General features: G+C 31.2%; 3 protein-coding genes across 3 annotated transcripts in view; 1 reads left to right on the top strand and 2 right to left on the bottom strand.

Moving 5' to 3' along the window:
- Positions 1-932: 932 nt before the first annotated feature.
- Positions 933-3,579, bottom strand: LOTGIDRAFT_234565 (hypothetical protein; the record flags this gene model as incomplete). The annotated part of the gene is made up of 6 exons (XM_009062669.1): positions 3,570-3,579; positions 3,323-3,416; positions 2,539-2,904; positions 1,788-1,830; positions 1,260-1,346; positions 933-1,038 (listed from the first exon to the last, which is right to left on the bottom strand). Exons 2-6 carry the CDS (start codon positions 3,393-3,395, stop codon positions 933-935), a joined length of 675 nt encoding a protein of 224 aa, XP_009060917.1. The 5' UTR covers positions 3,396-3,416; positions 3,570-3,579.
- A 2,156-nt stretch (positions 3,580-5,735) lies between these two features.
- LOTGIDRAFT_126078 (hypothetical protein) lies at positions 5,736-11,918 on the bottom strand (the record flags this gene model as incomplete). The annotated part of the gene is made up of 11 exons (XM_009062668.1): positions 5,736-5,894; positions 6,176-6,411; positions 6,822-6,954; positions 7,231-7,380; positions 7,717-7,846; positions 8,044-8,137; positions 8,693-8,780; positions 9,243-9,388; positions 10,412-10,499; positions 11,535-11,626; positions 11,870-11,918. 11 exons carry the CDS (start codon positions 11,916-11,918, stop codon positions 5,736-5,738), a joined length of 1,365 nt encoding a protein of 454 aa, XP_009060916.1.
- A 1,361-nt stretch (positions 11,919-13,279) lies between these two features.
- Positions 13,280-26,135, top strand: part of LOTGIDRAFT_204381 (hypothetical protein) — a 34,497-nt gene continuing 21,641 nt past the window's right edge. The window contains exons 1-3 of the mRNA XM_009062667.1: positions 13,280-13,437; positions 21,011-21,031; positions 21,286-21,526. Of these exons, the coding sequence (XP_009060915.1) occupies positions 21,403-21,526 (124 nt within the window). The 5' untranslated portion in view covers positions 13,280-13,437; positions 21,011-21,031; positions 21,286-21,402. The remainder of the gene's footprint in view (positions 13,438-21,010; positions 21,032-21,285; positions 21,527-26,135) is intronic.

Genomic DNA, 26,135 nt, shown 5'->3' with positions numbered 1-26,135 from the left:
ACTTCATCTGTATCTATTCTGTTAAACTTACTGTTAAATAAAACTTCAATCTGTATCTATTCTGTTTAAACTTACTGTTAAATAAAACTTCAATCTGAATCTATTCTGTTTAAACTTACTGTAAAATAAAACTTCAATCTGTATCTATTCTGTTTAAACTTACTGTTAAATAAAACTTCAATCTGTATCTATTCTGTTTAAACTTACTGTTAAATAAAACTTCAATCTGTATCTATTCTGTTTAAACTTACTGTAAAATAAAACTTCAATCTGAATCTATTTTGTATAAAGTAACTGTTAAATAAAACTTCAATCTGAATCTATTCTGTATAAACTAACTGTAAAATAAAACTTAAATCTGAATCTATTCTGTTTAAACTTACTGTTAAATAAAACTGAGATCTGAATCTATTCTGTATAAACTAACTGTAAAATTAAACTGAGATCTGAATCTATTTTGTACTAACTGTCAAATAAAAATTGAATCTGACTCTATTCTGTTTAAACTTATTGTAAAATAAAACTGAGATCTAAATCTATTCTGTATAAACTAACTGTAGAATAAAACTTAAATCTGAATCTATTCTGTTTAAACTTACTGTTAAAAAAAACTTAGATCTGAATCTATTCTGTTTAAACTAACTGTAAAATAAAACTGAGATCTGAATCTATTCTGTTTAAACTAACTGTAAAATAAAACTGAGATCTGAATCTATTCTGTATAAACTTACTGTTAAATAAAACTGAGATCTGAATCTATTCTGTTTAAACTAACTGTAAAATTAAACTTAGATCTGAATCTATTCTTTTTAAACTAACTGTTAAATAAAACTGAGATCTGAATCTATTCTGTTTAAACTTACTGTTAAATAAAACTTAGATCTGAATTTATTCTGTTTAAACTAACTGTAAAATAAAAATTGAATTTGAATCTATTCTGTATAAATTAACTGTAAAATAAAACTTAAATCTGAATCTATTCTGTATAATCTAACTGTTAAATAAAACTTCAATCTGTATCTATTCTGTTTAAACTTACTGTAAAATAAAACTGAGATCTGAATCTATTCTGTTTAAACTAACTGTAAAATAAAACTGAGATCTGAATCTATTCTGTATAATCTAACTGTTAAATAAAACTTCAATCTGAATCTATTCTGTTTAAACTTACTGTAAAATAAAACTTCAATCTGTATCTATTCTGTTTAAACTAACTGTAAAATAAAACTTAGATCTGTATCTATTCTGTTTAAACTTACTGTAAAATAAAACTGAGATCTGAATCTATTCTGTTTAAACTAACTGTAAAATAAAACTTAGATCTGTATCTATTCTGTTTAAACTTACTGTAAAATAAAACTGAGATCTGAATCTATTCTGTTTAAACTTACTGTTAAATAAAACTTCAATCTGTATCTATTCTGTATAAACTAACTGTTAAATAAAACTTAAATCTGAATCTATTCTGTATAAACTAACTGTAAAATAAAACTTAAATCTGAATCTATTCTGTATAAACTAACTGTTAAATAAAACTTAGATCTGAATCTATTCTGTTTAAACTTAATGTAAAATAAAACTGAGATCTGAATCTATTCTGTATAAACTAACTGTAAAATAAAACTTAAATCTGAATCTCTTCTGTATAAACTAACTGTAAAATAAAACTTCAATCTGAATCTATTCTGTTTAAACTAACTGTTAAATATAACTTCAATCTGTATCTATTCTGTTTAAACTTACTGTAAAATAAAACTTTAATCTGTATCTATTCTGTTTAAACTTACTGTAAAATAAAACTGAGATCTGAATCTATTCTGTTTACACTAACTGTAGAATAAAACTGAGATCTGAATCTATTCTGTATAAACTTACTGTTAAATAAAGCTGAGATCTGAATCTATTCTGTTTAAACTAACTGTAAAGCAAAATTTAGATCAAAGTCTATTCTGTTTTAACTAACTAACTATATCTGAACCTATTGAATATGAATATTTTAATTCGAACTCTCAAGTGGAATTATAAAGTGACCCTAGCTCAATAAGACAATTCAAAAAGGTGATAATATTTAGATAATGTTATCAATTATTGATCACCTTGAAGTTGAATAATGTTGATATTGAATTTATTGACCACTGATTTAACTACTTGAGTATGTGTAAATCTATAATGTTCGAGGGAGACCTGTATATGCCAAGAAATAATAACACATGAAAATGGAAGAGATAATATCTAAAATTTGGTGATCGTTTCAATGATACTTTATCACTTGATAGAGCTTAATGTGTAGAATAATGAGGTAAGTCAAAAAATAATGACAGACCTAATATAACCCCATACTTAAGTCTAGTCTCCACTTTTATTGTGTTTACATTACGTTATCTCTTAGGTAATACGGGCATGGAGAATGTGTAGACGACTATCCCTTTATTCCAGATAGAAAATATAGGTACATATAATAATTTATCACATTCACATCCGTTGCCGGATTAAATATTACAAAAACACTCGATTAAGATCTTCTATCTAATACATTACCTTCTCCATGACAAAACACAGCAATAGCAGACGATTTGCAGTAAGAAAAATCTCCAATTGCATCTACAAATGTCCAGTTTCTGTTACCATAAGCAGTGATATTTGGCATCACTGTTTTTTGTTCGTAATCGGTAAAGACATCAAATTTGGTGTGCCAAAATTGAAAACTAGAACTTTCAGCCTTCATGTCAAAACTCTCTCCATCCAAATATCCAAGTTCCAGACAAATAATTCTGCCTAGTAAATCTGTATATTTCTGATTTCGGCTCGGACAGACGGAATAATAAGCATCGCGAATTAAACCGCTTTGTGACATTTTAACGAATCCATAGTTTTCTTTTCCTGACTCTAGTCTTAATTTGTAACCTGAAACAAGGGAATATTTATTATTTTTTTCCTTTGTCCCACTGTAGCTATGGGCCTGACAAATACGGTAGCAGAATGGAATCATGTGATCCAAAGGTTGATTCCAGTCACAGAGTGGGGCCAGGAAATGCGGGGGGTTGATTTTGTAAAGTGGGCTATCAAAGCTTCAGACTATGAACGTTTATAATCTTTATAAGGTCATATCAATTTCAACGGGTCAAGGGTAGCGAGGGCTATATTATCTATTATTCAAATCTTTTAGAGACCAAATTACTGTATCCTGGTAAAGTGGACAATACAGATGTACTTTATCGGCTACCCATCCTGAGTTCGAATGATTAAAAATATGTTTAGCAATAAATATAAATTTCCCAAACGCCAATCAGATACTTTTGCTTGAAATAAATACAATACTTACCTGATTGCGTTGGGCTTGCAATGACTGTACCTGACCATAGACACAGCAAAATTATATGAGGCCTGAGATTCATAATGTGAAAGCTAGTTTGAATCTGCAAAAAAGGCAACGACAACTAAAATATTTATCTTAACGCTTGGCAGATTGTTCTTTAATATAAGAGATAAAAAATTGCAGTCAGAATACCTAGATTCCATATTGTGGATCTACATGCAAAGATATCGTATGTGTAAATATCAATACGAACCTTGTTTGCCTGTTATGGTGTTAAAATGAAATAATGATTGGGAAAGCGTCTAGAATATTGATATTTAGTATTCATTTCGACATAAATTCCCTTATCAAAGTATGATAACAGGGCATACCACATTGCGAAACTGTTATCAACTAAACAATATCAATTTATGGCAGAAATTAAAATAGTAAGAATGTGAGTGTGCTATAGGCCTAAGATTAGGCACATATCTCTGTTCAGGAACCTGCTAATTGTTTTCGTTAGTCCAAATTGGATTAGAAAACAGTTCAATTGTGTTTCCTGACTACGAGTATGTGTAAACAAAGACATTGAAAACAAAACCTTCGTACGATACGGGACCAAAAATATTAATTGCATTATTATGTGTCAGAATTATCCCCTAAACGCTTCAAAGCTTGGGACTTGACAAATAGACTTAAATGTGAAATGCCGGAAGTAAAGAGTCTTGCCCAAGAAGACACAACGAATTTCACCTTTCACTTCCGAGACAGATTCAGCTTTACTGAAACTGCCGAGGAAAGCAGAATATACAAATGTAATGATTAGTGGCGTTTCCTCTAAATTCCAATAAATTTTGCTGTATGTAAATGTAACCTCCCTTGGCAATATTCGAAATTTGATGAAGTTGCCTCCCTTCAACTAGAATCACTAGTCCCATTTTTGGCGCCAACTGTTGTTTGAGCTTCACCAATATTGCTTTAAAATTACTCTTTCTTAGCCTATAAAGTTGACCTGCCATTCTGCAAAACCTGTAATAATTCTTTTTTTATGATGTTTTGAGTTCATTTTAGATACATGTCTGATTGAGTCAAGATTCTATGAAATTGAAATCAGAGATACTACCATGGTAAAAATGGTGGTTGATGTTAATGTTGGTTTCCTTCTTGTAATTGAATAATGTCAAAGTGATAAACTTTTTATTTCACAACAATCAAGATTACAACAATTCACTTGATAACAATATCAAAATATATTCAGGATATAATAGCCTATAATATATCGTAAAAAATATGGTGATAATAGGTCATATATGCATATCAATTGCGCAATAGTTGACCTACTGGCTCGTAGATAGCCCAAGGTAATTAAAGGAAGGAGCTTACAAGTGGATACCGTACTTTGATCATCAAGCCTGCCTCTGTATAGTGTTATAACAAGATGTTTTACCTCACATGTGCATATACACATACTCTAGCAAAACATTTCAACTCTTTCACCATGTGGGCTATAAATTTCTTATGTGCCTTTTACACATTTCATAAAAATTAAATAGGCCTAGGCCTACATATATTATGTAGAATTGAATAGTTAGTTTGGTTTTGTCTGCTTCCTCAGAAACAGAAAAAAAATCTTAATATATGGTCAAAAAGCTGAACTAACAAGACACAGAAATAGATTTGACATTTATAGATGCAAAAGTCTCTGGTATATTAAAATGATCAAAATCATTACTTTGCAAGTATTTAACATCAATTGTCTACTTCTTTGGTAAACAAATAATATAGATATTTAATAACAAATAACAGTAAACAAAAATAAATTCATTACAGAAAAATAACAATATTATAAATAAATAAATAGATTTTGATATGGAATTATCACACAAATAAATAATAATCACAGTAAAATCTTACACCAATACCTCACATGTGCATCCCAGTTAACAATATTTCATTAAGTTGTAATGTATATAAATATAATAATTTAAATGTTTGCTTTGTAATTCTAATGTTAAGTTATTAATGATATTATCATTGAAAATTCAGTTGGTCCTCAGCCTTTGATCTTGACAGAAAATTATTTAACTTTGGTGAATTAGTACAGGAAGTTCCATGGAAGAAATGTAAATAGCACTCAGTACTATAATCCCAATCCTTAATGACAATGATAAGCAATGTGAATTGTATGTCATGGAAAGATGCTGTACAAGTTATTGCCTTAAAGATTCTTAAAGCTATTACTGCTTAGAAAAATTCATTCTTCTTTAAAGTAGAATTTGCTATGGATGGCATGGATAAAAGAATTAAGCTGTATCATGTAGACAAGCTATAATATGTAGATGACTATATCCTTAAAAATTTCCTACTTTATCTTTCCAGTACAGTAAATGTGATTGCTCCTTGCTTCCTGATATTAAATTTGATAGTCTAGTATAATCTAGTCTCTCTCTGGGTCATCTAGATGAGGTTGATAACCAAGAGGAATTTCAGCCCATGCTTGCCTATCTCCTGATGCAAAGACCCCATAAAAGATTGCACCAACACCATATATAGATGCTGCTAAATAGAATACGACTCTCCACATTGACTCACCTCCCTGAAATTTAACAAAATCATGTATTAAATTAATTAAATTTATGCATTTATATATTTCTATAAATGATAGGATTCATTTCCTTATTTCTTGAAGTTAAATAGGGTGGGGTGCAACTCTCCAATTCGTGGTTTAAAATAATTCAGCAAAGTAGCCAACAAACTATTTTAATTAGGTATAAAATAAGATTGCATTGCCATATGATATCCAATAATCTTAGTCATCAAGAAGTATGAAATATGGATGCCATGATGTTCTCCAAAAGAAAGAAAGAATTTAGTTACCATGCTGACTATAGCACCAGTCAGACTTGGACTGATAATTCCTGGTAATGTGGCAAAGGTGTTGGATAGTCCCATTAATATACTGGCATATTGTGGAGCAATATCTAGATGGTTAACACCAACTCCAGCCCAAAAGAAACCACCTAAACCAACAGCTATAGTAAGACAAACTATAGCAGCTACTGGTGTCATTAAATACCCTGCTGTTATCATAAATACTGACTGGATTGCAAATGCTGAAATGAGATGTACAGCACACAATATAAGGTTAAGATATATAATATTGCTGTAGAATGAAAAGATACCTGGGTATGTGAAAATCTTGTCAATTAATCTGATTCAAATGTCTATTTATTGAATTCAAAGTATATGATATATATTTTTAAAAAATGTACGTTTTCAATCATCTGTCTGATCTAGATATCTATCCTATAGTGATTTAAAGCGAGATATCTATCCTATTGTCTGTCTGCAACTGTCTGTTGAAGCTATATTATACATGTATATCTATTCTATTGTCTGTCTGAAGATATCTATCCTATTGCCTGTCTGACGCTAGATTAGATATTTATCCTATTGCCCAGCTGCTGATTACATTTTAAAACCTAACATATCTGCATTGGTTATTTAGATTAAGAGTGCCTACCTCCACAAGTGAAGAGTTTTCTAACTAGCGTTGTGCTAACATTAAAATTAGTTCTCAATATATCAGCTAATTGTCCACTAAACATTACAACTAATCCTAGTACTAAATATGGTAGTGCTGACAAAAACCCACTCTACAATTATAAACATAAACTCTATATAGCTTGACAGTACTAAAATAAAATAAATAGAAAATGAAGTCCTACATCTTCCTTCTCTGCTAGTAATAAGTGTTGATGAAGAAAGGCAATGTCATGCAGTGTAAAAATGAAGCAAATTTTGCAATAATGGTGGTGTGGCATTAGAGTCTACTCTTCCATCATGTAATCTTTGATTATATAAAATCATTCATGTTCTCATTATATATGATTTATTCTCAATAAATTCCAAACACACAAGGTTTTACTTACATTTTGTATACGGAAATTCAGAACATCATTCATGAATGTAGGCAATTCAGTCAACCAGGTGTAAAAACCCCAATTTTCAGCAAAATGTGCTAAACACAATGCCCATACTGGAATTGAGGTAAGAAGTCTAGCCCAAGGTGGATGAATCCTCTGAAAATAGCAATAGTTGTAACTTTATAAAATGAATTGAAATGAATGGAGCTTTACATCCTACTCTTGTGCACCTAATTGATATCATGAAGATAGACAATGTCTAAGACAGCGGCATTAGGATACTCTTTTTCAATTTCCAAGTGTCAAGGGATCTTTTACGGGTACTGTATGGTACAGCCTGTAGCACACAGGACCATGGTGTATTGTCCCATCTGATTGACTTATAACAGCTGTGAATAAATTAACATTTCAAAAGTATTTACAGCCTGTATGATTTGTATTAGTAAAATAATATTCACTAGACCATAGTTCTTCCTTAACATGAAAACTTACTTTAGTTTGTTCATCAGTATATCCTATAGTTTGTTGTATGTATTCTAGTTCAGCGTTGGTTATAGAGGGATGTTTTGCTGGACTTTCAGTTACTAGTACACACCATACCATAAACCATAAAATACCTATACTACCTGTAAAATACCAATTATAACCTTTACACAAGGTGCCTGTGTTCCTTGGAAATCCATAAACATGGAATTGGGATCCATGCCTTTCATGATTTTTTAAGAATATTCTTGACAACCCTTGATTTTTTTTATGGTAGGCTACAATTTGTTTTATTGAGAAAATCTTGGGAGTCTGGAATCTAATTAAATGCTTAACTTACCACAAACATAGAATATAGAAGGCCAACCAGCAGGACTATGAGCTAAAGCTCCAGATATTGGTAATGATATAACAGTTCCTATATATGAACCTACAAATTATATCAGATAATTCTACAATTACAGAACACAGAGATTTTTCAAAGCTGTGTATAAGCTCAGTGGATAGCTCATGAACCTTTGCAAGAAGTTTGAGTGGTCATTTGCTAAAGGGGTATTCTTTAGATAGCTTAAGATAAATGTGTATTTTCTAACACACAAGACATCTTTGCCGGCTCTCCCAATTTTAGATGATGATCCCCCTTTTACATAAAGCAAGGAAGTAGTGGATATAATTGTTATCCCCCTTTAATCATTTTTGAAACTATTTTCCAAGCGCACAGTGAAATGATCACAATATTAAAACTAACTTTGTGTAGCAAAGAACACAAAGGAATAATTATGGTATAACTCACTTCATTAGTAACAAAGAACATAGCCTTTCAACACATTTACACATGCAGTGGACACTTTGTGGACTCAAACAGGCTACTAATACCGTCACACAATAGCATAAATGTAAAATGTAATGTAGATGAGAGTGAGCTGGTCTTGCATCCACAACAGGCCCACAACAGACTCAATACTTAATAAATAAGGTTACTTACCAGAAAAGGCAAATGTTGCCAGTTTAGATCTTTCTTGAGGTGGAGCCCATTTAGACCAAATAGCATGAATGGCTGGATAGGTTACACCCTGTGGAGAAAACCATCATACAAGATATTTTCATCATTTTTTTCATTTAGAGCAAAATTCTTCTAGTTTAATAATTTGTTTGTCCAATTTGTCTAATTGTATGACATGTTTCATTTGAGGATACTCAGTAGCATGCATGTTGTAAATTCTTTGATTTTAATTGCGTAAGGAAAGAAAGACAATATCATGTAGTGGATAATGAGAGAAATTTGCTTGGAGAGCAGCAGTTGCATAATCAGCATTCATGCTTTTCAATTTCTAATGGCGTGATCTTCAAACTGAACAGTAATAAAATAATTTTTCACCCTTCACAAGATTAAAAGCCCTGTCTTTAGTCCTTGCATTACATTACTATCATGGGAAAAGTAATATTAAATATATTAAAAATATATCATAATTTGCATCAAAGAGTAGGGAGAATATATATGCAAAATATCTGGGGAATATGCAAATAATGGCTACCTCACAAAATCCCTGCAGTACTCTAATAGATATAAGTAGATATACACTCCAGGTTACAAATAAAGGAGTTAGTAATGATAACACAGCAGTAATAAATATTCCACCACCAAAAAAATATTTCCCTCCATACCGATTAGCTAATAGTCCTACAAATATTAAATACATTATAAGTTTAACACTTTCCTAGACCATCATCTACATTTAAAAAGCCAAGAATAGACAAGAGACTTGCCTGGTGCGGTATACGATTATTGATACAGTTGCAAATAGTAGAAACGAATCAGTACCCATTTCTTGTGCATTCACTTGCTTATCCTGCAGCAGACACTATCTCTATTCTAGGCTTAAAGCTAATTAAGTTATGGTTTAACCTCAAACAGATAACATCATTTCTTTTCACCAATGGAATTTCCCTGCAGAAATCTCAGAGAGGGAAGGGCTCTTTTGGGATTTATTCAAAATAAGCAAATTTTCAAGTGTAATCTAGTTTTGCCATTTATCTTAAAGCTAGCTGTGTACTCATACTTTCAATTTGTGTCACCATTTTATGATTTTTTTTTCTTGACTCATAGTATATATGTATTCATTTTATGACCCTAAAAATTATAATGGTGGATAATGGTAATGGTAAATAGTTGGAGGTTAATCTAGTTTAATATTATTCTTATCTAAAGAAAGCGAGCACAAAGAATAATACCATATTGAGCAAGACAACAGAAAATCTACAAAATGATATTATTTGGGTTGGTCCAGGATTCCAAATTTGAAAATCCTGAACATATTAATTGCATATTAAGGTTATTATGTGAAGAACCATCAAGGTGGATTGACTACATGTTAACATGCAATATCCTACCTAGATTTAGATGTATTAATCGGCAGGGTTCAATTTAGATTGGAAAATTTGATAAGCAGCTTATCACACCAAATTTTAGCATTGGTTAATCAAGTTAAAATTTTGAGTGGTACTATTTAAAAATATGGTAGCAATTTAAAATTTTCAGTAGTAAACTTTCAAATACTCAATTTGATTTGATTTGCAGATTGTGGTGATCTATTTGACTTTTTGCAAAGGCGATAATTTTGAATTGCGAATCATTGAGATAACGCTTGAATTGAACCCTGGTATTAGTTTTATTTGAAGTAAAAGAAATCATCTTAATACTTACCACCTGGTAACTGAGTTACGACATAACCCCAGAAGAAAGCTGATAAAATATGCCCTTGTAATTCTAAATCCCAGTTGTAATCAGCAGGCTTGAACTACAACATATTTTCAAACAATGAATTTTAATCTGACAGGTTATTCACAAGAATTCATAAAACCTATTGCAAATCAAAAGCCTCTATAAACAAATTTGATTTAAAATTGCTAAGACAAGCAGTACAGTACAAGATCTTTCCAATATACATTCATCACAATCAAATCAAAACTGTGGCCTTTATCACATTCAGAAGTCAAATCATTGGCATATCAAAATATTCTGAATACCAGTAAGTCTCATTCAAGATCTTTTATTAGCTTCCTACTTTCGTCACAAATCATATCTGCTTCAATTGAAAAGGGTAAGTAATTGAAAGTATGGCACACCATTATTGTATTGTCTCCTGTTTGTTTCTGCCTGTTTCAAAATATTTGAATTCATTTGGAATTTCAAAATGTCATGTTTTTCATTTCAGTGATGTTGATGTAACTCATTTAGCTTCCATCCATGTGTAATATTTAAAATCAAAATAAACTGTTCCAGGTCAAAGCCAATCCTCCATCCTCCGACAACCAAAAACTAAACTAAAAGGCATCTTGATGTATGACTCAAAGACATTTGAGTTACATTTCAGGACATATTTATTTCAGAAATATTTCAGAACGGGTACCATTGCCATATACAGTATATTTGTCTTTTCAACTAAAATCATACTGACAACTTCCTAATTTTCACACAATTAATAAGCTTATCTATTGCACTTTGACCTAGGCCTGTGTTTTCATTGAGACTTGTCTCAATAATCCTAATACCGTAGAGAGTATCCCAGTGTTGAAGGATCATCTCCTGTAGATACTTTAGCTGAACATCTATGGATCTACTGATCATGAGCATCAATCACAATTTTTTTTGCATATATTCTTCAACAAATGCATGGTGACAACATGGGGTTTTAAAAATTACAAAAGCTTCTTCCCTTAAATAGATTAATTGGAAGGTTCCCAGCATCTTACTTTGGCTGTTCATCCTTCTGCAGCAGATGTTATAATGTTATTCTATTCTTCATAAGAAATATTGTTTAACTTACCCCAACTGCTGTATTGTTGATAAAGATGGTTTTATTACTAGTCATAGCAACTATAGCTACACTTAAATTGACACGTAATGCATACACATTTGCTACAAAATATTTTATTCCAATTTAATGCATTTAATTTTCTTTTATTAATAAAATCATAATTTTCACAGTTTTTCTTAATGTAAGTGTTGGGACATCTTTATCAACAACAGGCCCATAGATAGAGGGTGCTCCCTCCCCTCCTACCAATCTAAATATCAATCTAAATTTATTTTGTTTAGTAATTTTGCCCAGAGAAAAACATACCAAAATTCAAAATGAAAGTAATTTTACATCCTACTTACCAAATCCAAGGAATGCCATGAAAGACACAAGATAACGTTTTGGCACCATACATGTTATACTACTAGCAGAATTTTCTTTAGGATAAGAACCATTTATTTCTTCATATTCATGAATAGATGTTGGTCTTTTAGCTGCAGTCGCTTTTGGAATATTTGAAGTTCCAGTAGTTTCCTGCTCACTAGCTTGTGGATCTAGTTTTTCTGTATCATCAGATGACATGATGGGAGAAGCTGAAATATGTGTATATTTGTATTTACCAGTCAACTTGTTATAGAACATTAGACTGAATTCATTACCTGTACACTATTTGATGAATAACATTATTCATGCATTATGTAGATTGACTTTATGCTTTGTGATTGTACGAAACTATTATGTATGGTTTTGAAATTGAAATAACCTTGGTCAGGCTGTTACAGTTTCAACTGGTATTATGATTTGTACATATTTAGGAGTTATTAAAAAATTCATATTTAATTATAAAAACTATATAACTAATGTCATTCACATGCTTATGTGTAAGGTGTGCCAAGCCTACCTTACAAGAATTAACTTTAAAAAACGAATAATTCACTTCCATATCAAAGAAAAGAGGGAAACAAAAAAATTTATTATCAAGATGGTAACAGGCTTATGCAAAAAATACTACGCCATCTAGCTTTATTTTTAACACAATGCCAACTTCTTGGTTTGTCTTCAAGGCTACTCAAAATCTAAGTCATATTTCCATATTATGTTTGCTCAAGAGATAAAACGCTGAGAGACATCAAAATCAAGAAAATCTCTCTAAAATTCAAAAGAGAAATATTGACAAAAATGATTTCGGGAACCAGAGCATGACATTATGACATTAGTAGCCGCTTATCAAATATTGTATAAAACATATGTGCCATATGGCTCCATAGAAAACTCAATATAACCCCTTTGATTGTTACACAATGGATAACATTGTTGCAATCATGTGGATATCGGCAAACAATCAAACAACCAACACCTTATATATCCCTTCCTGCATTATACAGTACATTTACCTGTTAAATAATTTCTTAAATATTAATTCCTACTGATCAAGCCACTGACACGTCCATTGCTTCTATCTCATTATGCAAAGTGTCTTCCTCGGGTGATTCCATTTGACAGGGTGCTTTAATTACCATCTGTCTTGGAAATGCGTGTTCAACTGATCATAAATTACGATTAATTTTTAATATATTTTATTAGCCATTTGTAATTGATTACATATCTTTGTTTATATCTTAATATTTACTGTGAGTCAGTGAATCAAATTGGTTTTAAATTTTCATGGACTTAACATAATTGCATGGCAGACGAAAAATATTCAACCAATCAGAATGCTCTATTCGTTTAGTAGCATGACGTCATATCCTTCAGTCTACCACTATTATACAGTCGTCAGTCGTCCATTTTACCTCGTATAGGATATTTTTTCTTGTGTTAAATCCCTTCAGTGGAGTATAATTTGTTCAAAATGGGGCCAAAGTACGGGCCGAAGGTGTTTGCTCTTGTTTTTACCCTCGTGCAGGTCAGTGTAGCTTATATGGAGGTAATTTATCGTCTTTTTTCATGTGAATTTCTGACTTGTGTGAAATTCCATTCCAGGCCATTGTCATGTATTTTCTCTCTATTGTGTGATGAGTGAGTATGTAGTGATGATTTCAGTCCCGTTATAAATCGGCGCTACAGGATGGGCGCGGTATAACCTCTCTACATGGCTATTATCAACTTATCAATTTACTTTTATTGTCTTATAATTGGATTAGATAAATCACTCTAATTGAAGATAAAATTTATACAGGGGATCAGGGGGAAAAGGCCTCAGGAATTTTAGTTATCCAGCAACACTGACAGTAGTGACATTGCCTGGAATGCATTACTGATTGCATTGTTAGTTAGTCATACTTTGTGCAACAATGTATTCATATAAGTTTACCATCCATGGAAATAGTATATTATTGAAGGTCTTCAATGTTCAAATGTAGAAATATTTACTTATGCCATCTGACCATAACTAATATATTTTGACAACTACATATAATAGGTTGTCTCAAATAAACAGGTCCCACAAGTATCCACTTGGATTTTCTTTTGAGTCATTAATAAAGTTTTTTTGACATATTTATTTTGTTTAATATTAGAGTTTATTTCATTGCATTAAATTAATCTGCATTCCTTTTACTTTGATCACATTTGCTTTTAATTGAACCAGAAAATACAATCCATTGAAATGATATGCAGAAAACATATTTCCTTTTTTTATCATTTAAAATCCATTTTTATTAGGCTAAGATGGTCTTTTAAATGTTGGATTCAATATGACTTTTTCCAATTTAAAAGTTTGACAGGTTGCTTTTACACTAGTATATGACCTCGGAACTAGGTTTTGATTAGATGTGGAAGAACTATCACTTTTAATCTCTAAATAAATACTGTAAGGTATTTGATAGTACGGAATGAATATATCTTGAATATTTAATAAAGTGTTGGTTTCCTCACGGCATGAGTCATTGTCGATTCCATTCCTTTCCTATGAAATGTTTCCTAATGTGCAGTAAGCTATTATCATGTATTGGATTGGTGTGAGTCATATTATGTGACATTTGCCATGTCATCAGTATTTCAGTAAAAAAGTTTGTAAGGAAATTAATTTTTTACCTGTTTGAAATATTTCCTATTTACACCCATTGTAATAGAAACAGCAAGTGTTCCTTATGGGTTTTGTAGAAAACAACCTATAATCATGTCTGAGCTTTTGCTCCTTCCATATTGACTAAGTTGTAAATTCCAGACTTACATTTAGTACACATTCAATTTGATATTTGAGAAAATTGTCATTAAGGGTAATTGGTTTTCCATTAGATATAATTTTGGTATTAAATGGATTTTACTTAGTAACCAAATTGGAATTATCAGATAGACAAAAACCTAGGACTTATTACTTCCCATGTCAGGTGTTTTTGGTGTAGGACTTGCAGTGAATTCTTTGTCCTGAAAATGCTATGTTAGCGTCACTTTTGTCACTCTTTTAGAAGTATCAGCCGGTGTAGTGTGAATAAATACTGTTTTGTCTGAGTTGAATGATTGAAGTGTTCATATGATATGAGAAATTGGCTGTCTTCACTCTGTCACATTGACAACAGCTGTTTTTCTATTCTGTTCTATTCATGTCTTTTATTATCAGGTGAACTGTTTATTATGCAGAAAATAATCTATAGTTGAATCTTTACAAAACTATTGGTCTGTTTGATATATTGATAGAGCAGTTCTTTCTTTGATGTGCACAGTCTGTAGACAGACAGTTGACGCAAAATTCTTTTAACATGTTTGTGAATCTTTGAAGGTTTTTTTCAGATGATTTATGACCTCTTAAGTTCCAAAATCCACAATTGTCTGATAAATCTGAATTCAAGTTTATTTACCCCTGTGCCTTTTATTTTAGCTCTATAAATTTCAAACAGGAAGGTAATAAAGGAAGTATCTTTAGATCAATCCCCAATGAACACCAAGTATTAAAATCTCGTGCTGTGATATGAGTTACCAGATAATATTGATATAATATTCAGAAGTTTCTAGTTATCACTATAATAATATTAATGGTTTATTTTGGCACTACTTTTCACCATGGGGAATCAAAGATAAAACAGTAGGCTCTGATATTGATACCTTATCATTCTGATCATAGGTAACTTATATCTTAGATTATAAATAACCTAAAGTCAAGCACTATTTCTACATCAATCTCTAGTCATGCGTTCTTCTACAATCTCAAGCCAAGCATTATTTGAAAGTTTGAAAGTTGTCTAATGCTTCACCAACTGAATGAAGTACATATAAAAGCAAATGACCAGCTTATTTGTATTTCATTGTAGAAATATAGATGTATTGATTGTCGGATCCATGGAAACAAATTTCCTTTCATAGACCCTTTCAACAATTTTCAGACACAATTGTCAAAATATTTTGTTATCAACCAAAAAGAACTACCACCTCTTCAATATTGGACTATAACTGATATAGTTTAGATGTTGAAAGGTGACTTAATGTAGGTCTATAAAGATGATTTAAACCTATTTTATTGATTTTATATGTCTGATCTCAGTGACCCTGAGTCAAAAAACTTATCCATCCATTATATTGAAGAAAGTAATGTCATTTGTATAGGATCTAAAACAACAGTTTCTAGTTTTTTCTACCAATATCTTATGTTGATGGTTGTCTGTAACCTCCATCTGTTGTGTTATTGTTAGCATGGAGCTTGATAGCTAGTGGTCTGGTGGTGTTCAGGGCGTTAATTTAATCAAACTGTGATTAACTTCTATTTTCTCTTCAATTTCCCTCTGGCTTTATTGGTTCCATCTTAATGAATTTTCTGGAATACTTATCTTCCCAGTGACTATTGACTATAGACTATATTTTGAATCAGTACAAAAGCCAGCAGATTCAATTCCCCTGATTTAAAATGCCTACAGCTTTACTCCCATTCATTCTTTTTATTTCCTTCTGGATTGCTTTTTTTTAAATAAACAATGAATGCAATGAATTTCACTTTCGTATGTTCAAACATTTACAGAATTCTGATTAACAAGAATCAATAATCTTTAGAAAATATTTGAGTCTGATTTGTTTACCCTACTGTTGGGTATAAAATTCACTTAAAATTTGTCAAGATCCAGTTTGTATGCACCTGCAATCCCAAAGGATAGAATAATACCCATACTTAATACCCAAGAGTAAATAATACCTTGATTAAAAAGGGTTTATCTTCACATGAATAATGCCTTTAATCTTTTAATGAAATATATATGACTGAATCAAATATGTTTTTGGTATAAAATTGAAAATAAAAATTTGAGTTTGTATGGACCTGTAATTCCCAATTCTAAATAGAGTAACAGAACTAACAGAGTAACTGTAAGAACCAAGGTTAAGAGTCTCTAGAGTACATGAATATATAGGGCTTGGGAGAGAGTTGACTACAATATTATGTCTCTACTTACTGTAATTCTATCAAAAATGTTGACCAGTGAAGAAAATATGGGAGAATTGTTATGGAGAGTTCCTAACATTTTGCTGATGTAGTATAGGTCAATCAGCAGGTTCTATTAACCCTATAATAACACATGTCAGATACCAGGGCGTTATGATAATAAGATGGAATGATAAATTGAATGTCAGGGGTTAATACCAACAGAATCTAGAGACCATGGTAATAGCTATAGTATGCTTCAATATTCCTGAGAGATGAAATTTGTCTCCAGTTTATTTGATGAGATTTCAAACTACTTCTGATATTTAAGTCTGGTTTTCACAAATTCTTTTGTTTGTAACTCATCAATTATTGTTAGTTAGTTCTCTGGTTATAGACAGTAGCTAACACTAACAGGCTATCTTACATTTGTATAAGAACACTAGCAATTAAGGATAAAAAAGATAGGTTTATGTCTAATGTAGAAAGACTTCTTCCTTTGTTTTTTACAGTGAACTGTATCACTCTGGACACCTACAAAGAATCAGATTTTATGTTAAGCATTGCAAAGGAATAGTACTCCATTATTTTGCCAGGAATGAAATGGTATAAATGGAGGCTGAAAACACATTCTTGATACACTTTTAGCTTATTTCTTTAGCACTGCTGTTTTTGTGTACAATACCTTATCTGGCAAGCAATCTTGATAGTTTAAAAGAAAAAATATGGAAATACCACCACTAAGAGCAATATTAGGAAGGAAAACTTATCTCATTATGAGAATTATTTGAAACTTCCTCCCACTTAAATTGTTGATAATTTCATTACTTCATTGACTAGTTTTAAAGGCGGTAGCACACAGATAACTTATATGTTTTATTCATGAAATTTCCTCATTTAAAGGGACAAATGGACCATTTTTAGGGGTTTATTTGAGTCTTAAATATATATAAATAGTTTTCAGAAGTACTAGGAATGAACAAAATCGCATAGTTTTTTTTATTCAAGACTCAATATATATGTCTTTTCTATATATTGCTGTGTATCATGAAAAGAGGACTCGTCTTTTTAACCTTCAAACGTGAATAACTCAAATTTCGAGCTGCGAAATAGTGTTGAGTTGTGGTAGGGTAATGTTGTGCTGTCAAACTTACATCTGAATAATCCAAATATATTAATCTGTCCAATCATATGGATATTATTGGCTATTAAATGAGAGCGTACAGAGATATCACTAAATAATCCCTTTGATATATTCCATTATATTCTATTCTCTATTGGGACCAAATAATTGTATTATAGCCAAAGTAAGAGTTTTGTATTTTTGTGGTAGCGCTTATTTGTTAGGAGATAGTGAGAAATTATATTGTGAATATATGTTTTTTCATTTTTTGTACATTAAGAGATTGAATATCTTCATTATCAGTGTAATTTCTATGGTGATCTCTCAAATAACATTACTTAAACACTTAGACCTGAGTAATTGGTATTGACAGCTGCATTCACATATTTATATAGCACAAGTTAAAAACAGGTAGCTTGCAGAATTTTGGCAGCGTTGTGGAAATGTTATTTATAATGAAGTATACTAAGTTAAATGAATGGTTTTTTTCTGTCTGTAGGGAGGTATGATTGGCTCAATGAATACCAGTAATCTTATTTGACATACTTTGTTGTTTATTATTAGCTTTTTACTGTTTATAACAGGCCACCCTGAAATTTACCCACTTATTTTCATCTTAAGACCCAAAATACAATAGAAGTGCGGAATTTCTGTTTTTGGCTGATTCTACGCAAGAGACCATAGTTGTATGTATCACAAGCAGCCATTTTGGTTCAGAATTTGAGGATTTGAACTTGAAATAACAATTTATTGGGAATTTAGCATCTAATTTAAAACATAAAATCTAAATTATGAAATATGTGTGAAACAAGTCTGTACAACTCTTATTAAACTTAAATAACTACTAAGGTCTTGACCCCTTGATATTTTCTACAATTTTTGTGAGCAGACAAATTTGCCTTCTTCTGAGTTTGAATGTCTATAATTAACTCTTTCGTAAAGAGTTCCGTTAACATGTGTCTGATACCAACAGATCATTTACACTATTCTTATAGAACTGTTCTCGGAACGTAGTGTAATAGGTAAAAAAAATTGGAATTTTATGGCCAGGTCTAGACCGAGTTCAAATGTGAATGGGCATTTTAACTCTAACGAGATTAATAATTTTTGCAATATCACTAAATTTAATTCTAGTCAGACATGAACAAAATGTAAATTAATTGACTAGACAGGAGAAGTACAATGTAGGTCAAAGTTAATTTATTGTTTAGTCAGACAAGTCTAGTTTGATAGCAAGGTTTAAAACACTGTTCATTCATGGTAATTATTTACCTTTCTTCACTAAAATCAATTTCATGACAACAATTTTGTCAACCCCTTAAACATGTTTAACATACCATAAATCATTGTCAAGAGGATAGGGCTGAAATGTAGTTGCACACTTACTGGTAACATAATGCCTATCCTTTTTTTTTTACAAACTAGCATAAAATACATATAAATATATATACTGAATAAAGCAATGTCTATGAATCAGAAAAAAATTAATTTATGACATCAACCCTCCTTGTAATCTAGATTATAGTTGAAATATGGAGGCCATGCAATAATATGAATATCAAATAAGTCAATTAAGGTACCATAAAAATAGTTAATGACTGAAACAGTTGATGTTTTGGCCAGAGTCCAATAGTATGTTTGATATTAATTCAGTCTCCACACAATGGCATATCTGCTGTCTGAAATTATGTTACAGGTGATATGAGTCATGAGTTAGGTGTGCACCTATTTGACATAGTGTAAACTAAGCTTTAATCCTGTATGTCTGGACTTTAAGATAATGTTTACTTTATACTATATCAACTCTACCAACCGGTTTCAATTTACTGGATAAGGTTTTATGGACATTTTTTCAGATACATTCACCTTTAGCTCTTGACCCAAATTACATTAAATTTGCTTGAAGCAAACCAGGTTCTCATATAGGAACAATTTGAAAAGCTATGTATAAGCTTACAAAAGGTTAGCCTATACTTTGTGTACAGGGCCAAGAATTAACATATAGTAACACCTGTATGATATTTTGGGCCCATATTCAGACTGATACCTCAAACACTTTTTCAGCCCTCTGATCTTGTTTTGAATTTTTGATAAGAGTTCTTGATTTTGGCTGTGCTATTTAAATAAATGGGGATGGTAATAAAATGTGGTGTTTTTAGAACAGGGTAACAGTTATACATATGTAAACAAAAGAAAATTGCTTATTGGACATGTCCAGCTTATTTCAGTATGGGCTAGAATGTAGTCAAGCTGAATTTATAGAATACCTGACCTATAACTTATCCACAACTGCAACCAGTTTTAACAAAATAAACTCTAGGGTCACTAAAGGTCACAGTGAATCTTTGGTCTTTTGTTGCAATTTCAAATGAAATACCTATCATGGTAGACATGTGATAATCAAACGATGGCAAATATTTTTAGAAATGACTGACAAATATTTTCATGTAAACCTAAAGTTTGATTGAATTTTGAAATGATACTTCCACACTAGTGATGTAAAATGAAAGTAAAACATACAGGTGTTGAAATAGAGGATCTGTTTATTATGGTGACTGATGAAATAACAACTGTATGTTAAATATTTCTAGTTTGTTTGGCCTATATAAAGAAGGAAGGGTTATTTTGAGACAGGATGATAAGTAGAGTCATTATAATTTCTTATATACTAAACTATGTCTCATTGACAATATCTACCTTTCTTGTTGTCAAACTAACTTGAAAACCTAGCCCAAATACCTTATAAGTAACATGTTTAAAGTATACAATGTCAAGTTCTGGATCGTTGACTAGGCTAACCTTTTAAGTCATTAGACCTGTTTAATGTACATAATAGTCTGAAACCAACCTGAAATAAGGGAGATGGGGTGACATTGCTTCTAGGTGATGGATTCAGTTAAGAATCGTAATGCAGCTCAAGATTTTCCACCTGTCTATCTCTTTGAAAGAAAGAGACATGTCTAATGTCTGTATGTGGCAGAAAGATGTCTGCGTAAGAAATGATATTAAAAACCATAGACATTGTTCCTCTAGGATGATAAAATAACATGTAGTTCCAGAATAGGCTTTTTGCTGGTATTTTGTATTAGATCTTAAAGAGATCGTAATGAGGTTTTTTCTAAACTTTTTATGTGTATCGGGTACACTAATAGCATCAATTTGAATCATTCCAATTTTCAGACGTCTGTGGTTTTGCAATTCAACTAAAACTAAGGGTTTGATGACATCACTTATCGTGAAGGGCTGTATGTGGTAAAATATTTTGCGATAAGTGATGTATCAAATATTTATTGGCACTTTATTAGTACATGGGTATTGCTTTAAATTCCCTAAAGCATGTACATGTTACTCTTAAGGCAAGCAGCCTTGCAAATTTGAGGTATATCTGAAAAATTATATTGAATGATGTTATTATTTAATTGTAGATGTATCCTGATCATGAAATCACCAATATTGTAGAGACATCTTATTGGGTAACAATCTCTGAATGGCCAGATAAGAATGGTAAAAAGACACACTCTCATAAAGTACGACCATACAGATGTATTGGTGAGTTTCATTGATTTATTTATAATTGTGAAAAGTGAGAGTGAATTTGAATTTTTTTCTAAGGAATGAAATTTTGTAATGCTAATGGAAGAAAAAATAGTGTCTGCTCATTAGGTGTCAAAAGTTTGAATCGTCTGAAGACTTGAAACATTACTGATACCAAATACCAAATTCTGAGCATATAAGAGTTAATAGGTTGTACAAAAGATAAAGAGTAAACCCATGCCAACCTTCTTTAAATAATATCTTGGTGATTTTATCATCTGAACATGTCCTGCCCACTATTATACCACCACAAAACTTCATGTGTCATATCAGTAGGTAATTCATGGTAAGATTACTGAAATATAAAAGCTGGGAATGGCCACATTTCTTGAAAATATAGAATAAATACGTCATATTTCAAAACTCTCTATTTCTGAGTGTAAAAACCTGTATGAAACCATTTCTTTTCAAAGATTCTAGTGAGAGTGAGAACAAATTAAGCACTGAAAACATATCCAAGCCGTGGTAAATATAATAATCTATGAAACAAAAGAATCGACTGGGTTGTGTTAAACAAATTTAAACTTTAATTCCAGTAGCTGTCAGTCAAATAGAATATTATTGATTTTTAATCGGCATGTCTTGGTATTCTAACAGGAAACCTTACATAAACTACAGACCAATAGATTTTAATTAGAAAATCTACTTCACTTGACTTTCCTAGTGCTGGGCCAATATCTCACTGACTTAACTTGATGGACAAATAATGTGGCAAGGAAAATGTCAAAGCAATTTAAAAGCTGGTGATTATCTGAAACTGAATGGAGAAAGCAAGCAGTTTTTATCAGATTTATGAGCTCTTGTCAATTCCAGTCCAGCTTTTGTAAATTAGTTTTAGGGCGTCTCTGTATTATGTTAGTTGGTGCATAGATAACTGAAAATTGATGATTAACCAAAATCCTGAGTGTGTAATAGTTACTTATAAACTATAAACCCTACAAGAAAAACACATAGTAAAATATTCTGGGACATATAGGTTTTCACTTATAATGCCACATTTTCAACTTGAAATATTACAAAACAAAAATGTTATCAAAGTATGTATTTTCCTTGAAAAAGATATAGTGAAACAGGGGTGCAGTAGGCATTTAATTATATTAGTTCAGTTACTCTTCACACAGAAGATGTTATTGCTTCAGCAAAACTCAGTCTCAGACAATAGCTACATGAAAAGTGTAGGTGAGAATAATCATAAGACAAACACAGTCTCACAAGTACCCCTGAGAGAACTATAAATTATGAAATGGAATGACAATCATTAGAGACAGTCTGGTCTAGACAGTATGTTAAATATTCTGCTTTTATAACATTAAATACCTTAAGAACTACCAAGTGCTTAATATATTTGTGGCACCAAGGAATCGTGTAAGTGATATGATTTCAAATCAGTACTGCTTCAAGAGACCTTGCGATAAAGAAATCCAGCTAAACCACAAATAATAAAAATTAAACATTCAAAAATCAAGGAACGGAAGGAGGAAGGAGAACTTGAACTACTACATTAGTATTGTAAAGCTTATAAGAGTGACGCTTCTGAAATTTATATAATACACTTTTTAATTTCTGAACTACAAGATCAGTTTGCTATTCCTGTACAATGTAATTTTCTCATATCATTACAGTGAGGTTTTTCTCTCATCATTTTAATGAAATTTCTTTCCTTCTACATTGTCATAAAAATCTTCTTGACAATAGAGAGATAACATGACATTTATTTTCTAAAACAAACAGCATGCAGGCCTATCAAATGATAAATTATTGGTTCTTAAATTTGTTTTCATTCTAGCTGTTAATGTTGATGTATGTTCAAGTTACTGTGGTAAAATAAATTACATATATTTGAAAGGGCTTCTGTCTAAAAAATTCCTGATTCATGAGAAAATTATTCATGCCTTGAAGGGATCAACCCCAAGACACCTTTTTGCTGAGCACAAGAAAGCTGACTACCTTAATGTACATACACCTTTGGGTCCTCACTTAAAAACTTTGATGTATATTCATTATCATTAATCACAGTAATATAGTGTAATAACTAATTACATGATTTTCTTTTAAATGTGTAAAATTCTATTTGTACTATAAAATGCTATCAAAAGTGCCAGAATTTTATATAGTTGGGTGTCAAGGTAAGGGTGTGGTGTATAGCCTACCTCACAGTTAAGATAGGATGGAATTATGTAACATATTTTAACAATACTTGAAAAGAAATGAAATATATTGTAAAATAACATTGTAATCAATACCAGCTACATTCCTAATAGTGACGCACAAACAACATACAAAATATAATTATTATTTAAAATACAGTCAGTATAGTCTATACTGAAAGAACTCCTCTAATACAAAAATAGAATCTTATGAAAAGCAGTTTCAAGTTAAAAAGAATTTCATCAGAAAAACTCATGAAAGTTAACAGTATTGTTGATTATGCCCCTCATTTCATACAGAAATTACATTTGATTTTATTTTAATGTCCTGTTCATGTGCACTGTAGTATTATGAAATGTATTTTTATATCAGAAAAAGAGAAGATCAGACACCCACAATGACAGAAAATTGAAATTTTTCTAAATATAGCTCTGTCATTATTATTCTGGAATTGATCCAGAGATTGAATTTCAGATAAAATAAATGATATTATCATCTTCATATAAACTTCCACATTCTTCATATTTTGACATTATTTTAGGTGTTAAAGATTATTTATAGTTCTTAAAAAACACAAACAACAAATAAACTTGTTATCATCTACATTGTTGACTTGTGTGTTTCTGATTAGAAGAAATACAGTACTGTATACAGTTTTCAGAGTACTAGATTGATATTCATTTCCATCTTGAATGATCCTGGACAACTTTCGTATGTACCGCATTGGTTTTGTCAGCTTGTGGATTTTTGATTTGGATAGGCATTTGAAAGTCCCCTTAAATTTCTGCCAGCTTTTGAACCTAGACTTATGGAATGTGTTTCAGATAGAAATTTTTATCTAATTCTAACATTTCAGCAGTATTTAATGGATAAATATAATACAAAGTTAACATACAAATGTAATGCCACTTAAACTGCAGGTTTCTGTTCTATCTTATTTAATTGATGCTTGTGAATATTTCATCTGACATTTTCCATTTAGATACAAAAAATGGTTGATGTACATTTTGGCTGGATTCCAAATATTCTAGCTCTATGTATGTTGTGTGGTAGAATCAGTCTGGTCTATAATATGAAAACCTATGATATCGAATTTGTAGTTTCATAAGAGTTCAATTCTCTGTCAAATATTACATTAGAAATCTTTATCTCATGATCAGATTAATGGTATGGCTGATATTCATCTGTGTCTTTCATGGGTTTTTCTCTTACATGTTACATTACATACCAAATCTGATTGGCAATGTTAATGATTAGTCGTGAAAAAGCTAGATATTGAATATCATATGTGTGCTACCATCATGACAAATTTCCAGCATTGCTCTGATGTATCATGATCAATTGTTCATATGTCAGGTTTTGATGTTGGATTAAGGTGGCTATGATCATCTTCCCCTGAAGTAAACCATTGTGTATGTCAATTATTAGACTAGTCTTCCTCTCTGGAGAGTTCACAATATTGTTATTATAACTTTGTTATTTTAATGTTTAAATATTTATATAAAATTTCAACCTAGAGGAACATACAGCCTCTATAGAATCTACACTAATAAAATATAGTTTATTACACTGGATCAACCAGGTTTCTGTTAACATTAAATACCCTGTACTGTGCAAATATTCTAAATCAAGTATAGTTGTTGATCTTGTCTCAATTGATATAAATAATTACACAATACAGAACATAGGCCAACTAGGTAGGCTAATATTGAAATACATTCAGTAAACCTACATGTTGTGTTGCAAATGATATCAGTGGGTTTGTTGGATGGATGGTGGAACAAGCTATATGATACCTGTGGTTATTTTTTTATTTTGAGCCATATTCTTCAGATATGTAGACATCATTTGGTATTACATCTTTATTAACATGTAAAAAATGCCTATCTGAAAAGCTCCTTTCCGTGAGGGTGTTCCAAATACTGAATCTTGTTGGCAAAAGTAAGGTTTTTGAAAACTTCAACAAAAGCAGACAATTGAACATGAGTGATAAGAAACTCCAACCATGCATGGCTGATCATTAACAGCCCTACTGTGACTTACTGTACCATAAAAAATAAAAAGTTTGAACATACCTGCTGAAGGCAGTTTAAGTATTGACAGTGTAACCTAGTCATTGTAAGTGTGTTATAATGAGAAATAGTGACAGTGATATATATTGACAGATATTAATTAGATATATCAATTAGTAAATGATGATATATTATAATATACCTTGTGGTCATTATATATTATATTGTTATAACGAATCTTTGACAGACCAACTGTACCTCATATTGACATATTTATACAGGAGTAAGACAGGTGTAAAGATGAACATTGTTGAATGATTGGAAACATTTAACTCATTTAGGGGGGCTCTCTTGAATTCGAAGAATAGACTACTCTTGTTTGTGGCAGAAATGTCTCCAGAAGT

The sequence above is a fragment of the Lottia gigantea genome (genome assembly GCF_000327385.1).
Source record: "Lottia gigantea unplaced genomic scaffold LOTGIsca_52, whole genome shotgun sequence".
In the NCBI taxonomy this organism is placed as follows: Eukaryota; Metazoa; Mollusca; class Gastropoda; family Lottiidae; genus Lottia; species Lottia gigantea.
The sequence above is the reverse complement of the archived record's forward strand: the minus strand, read 5'-3'. Positions and strand labels throughout refer to the sequence as shown.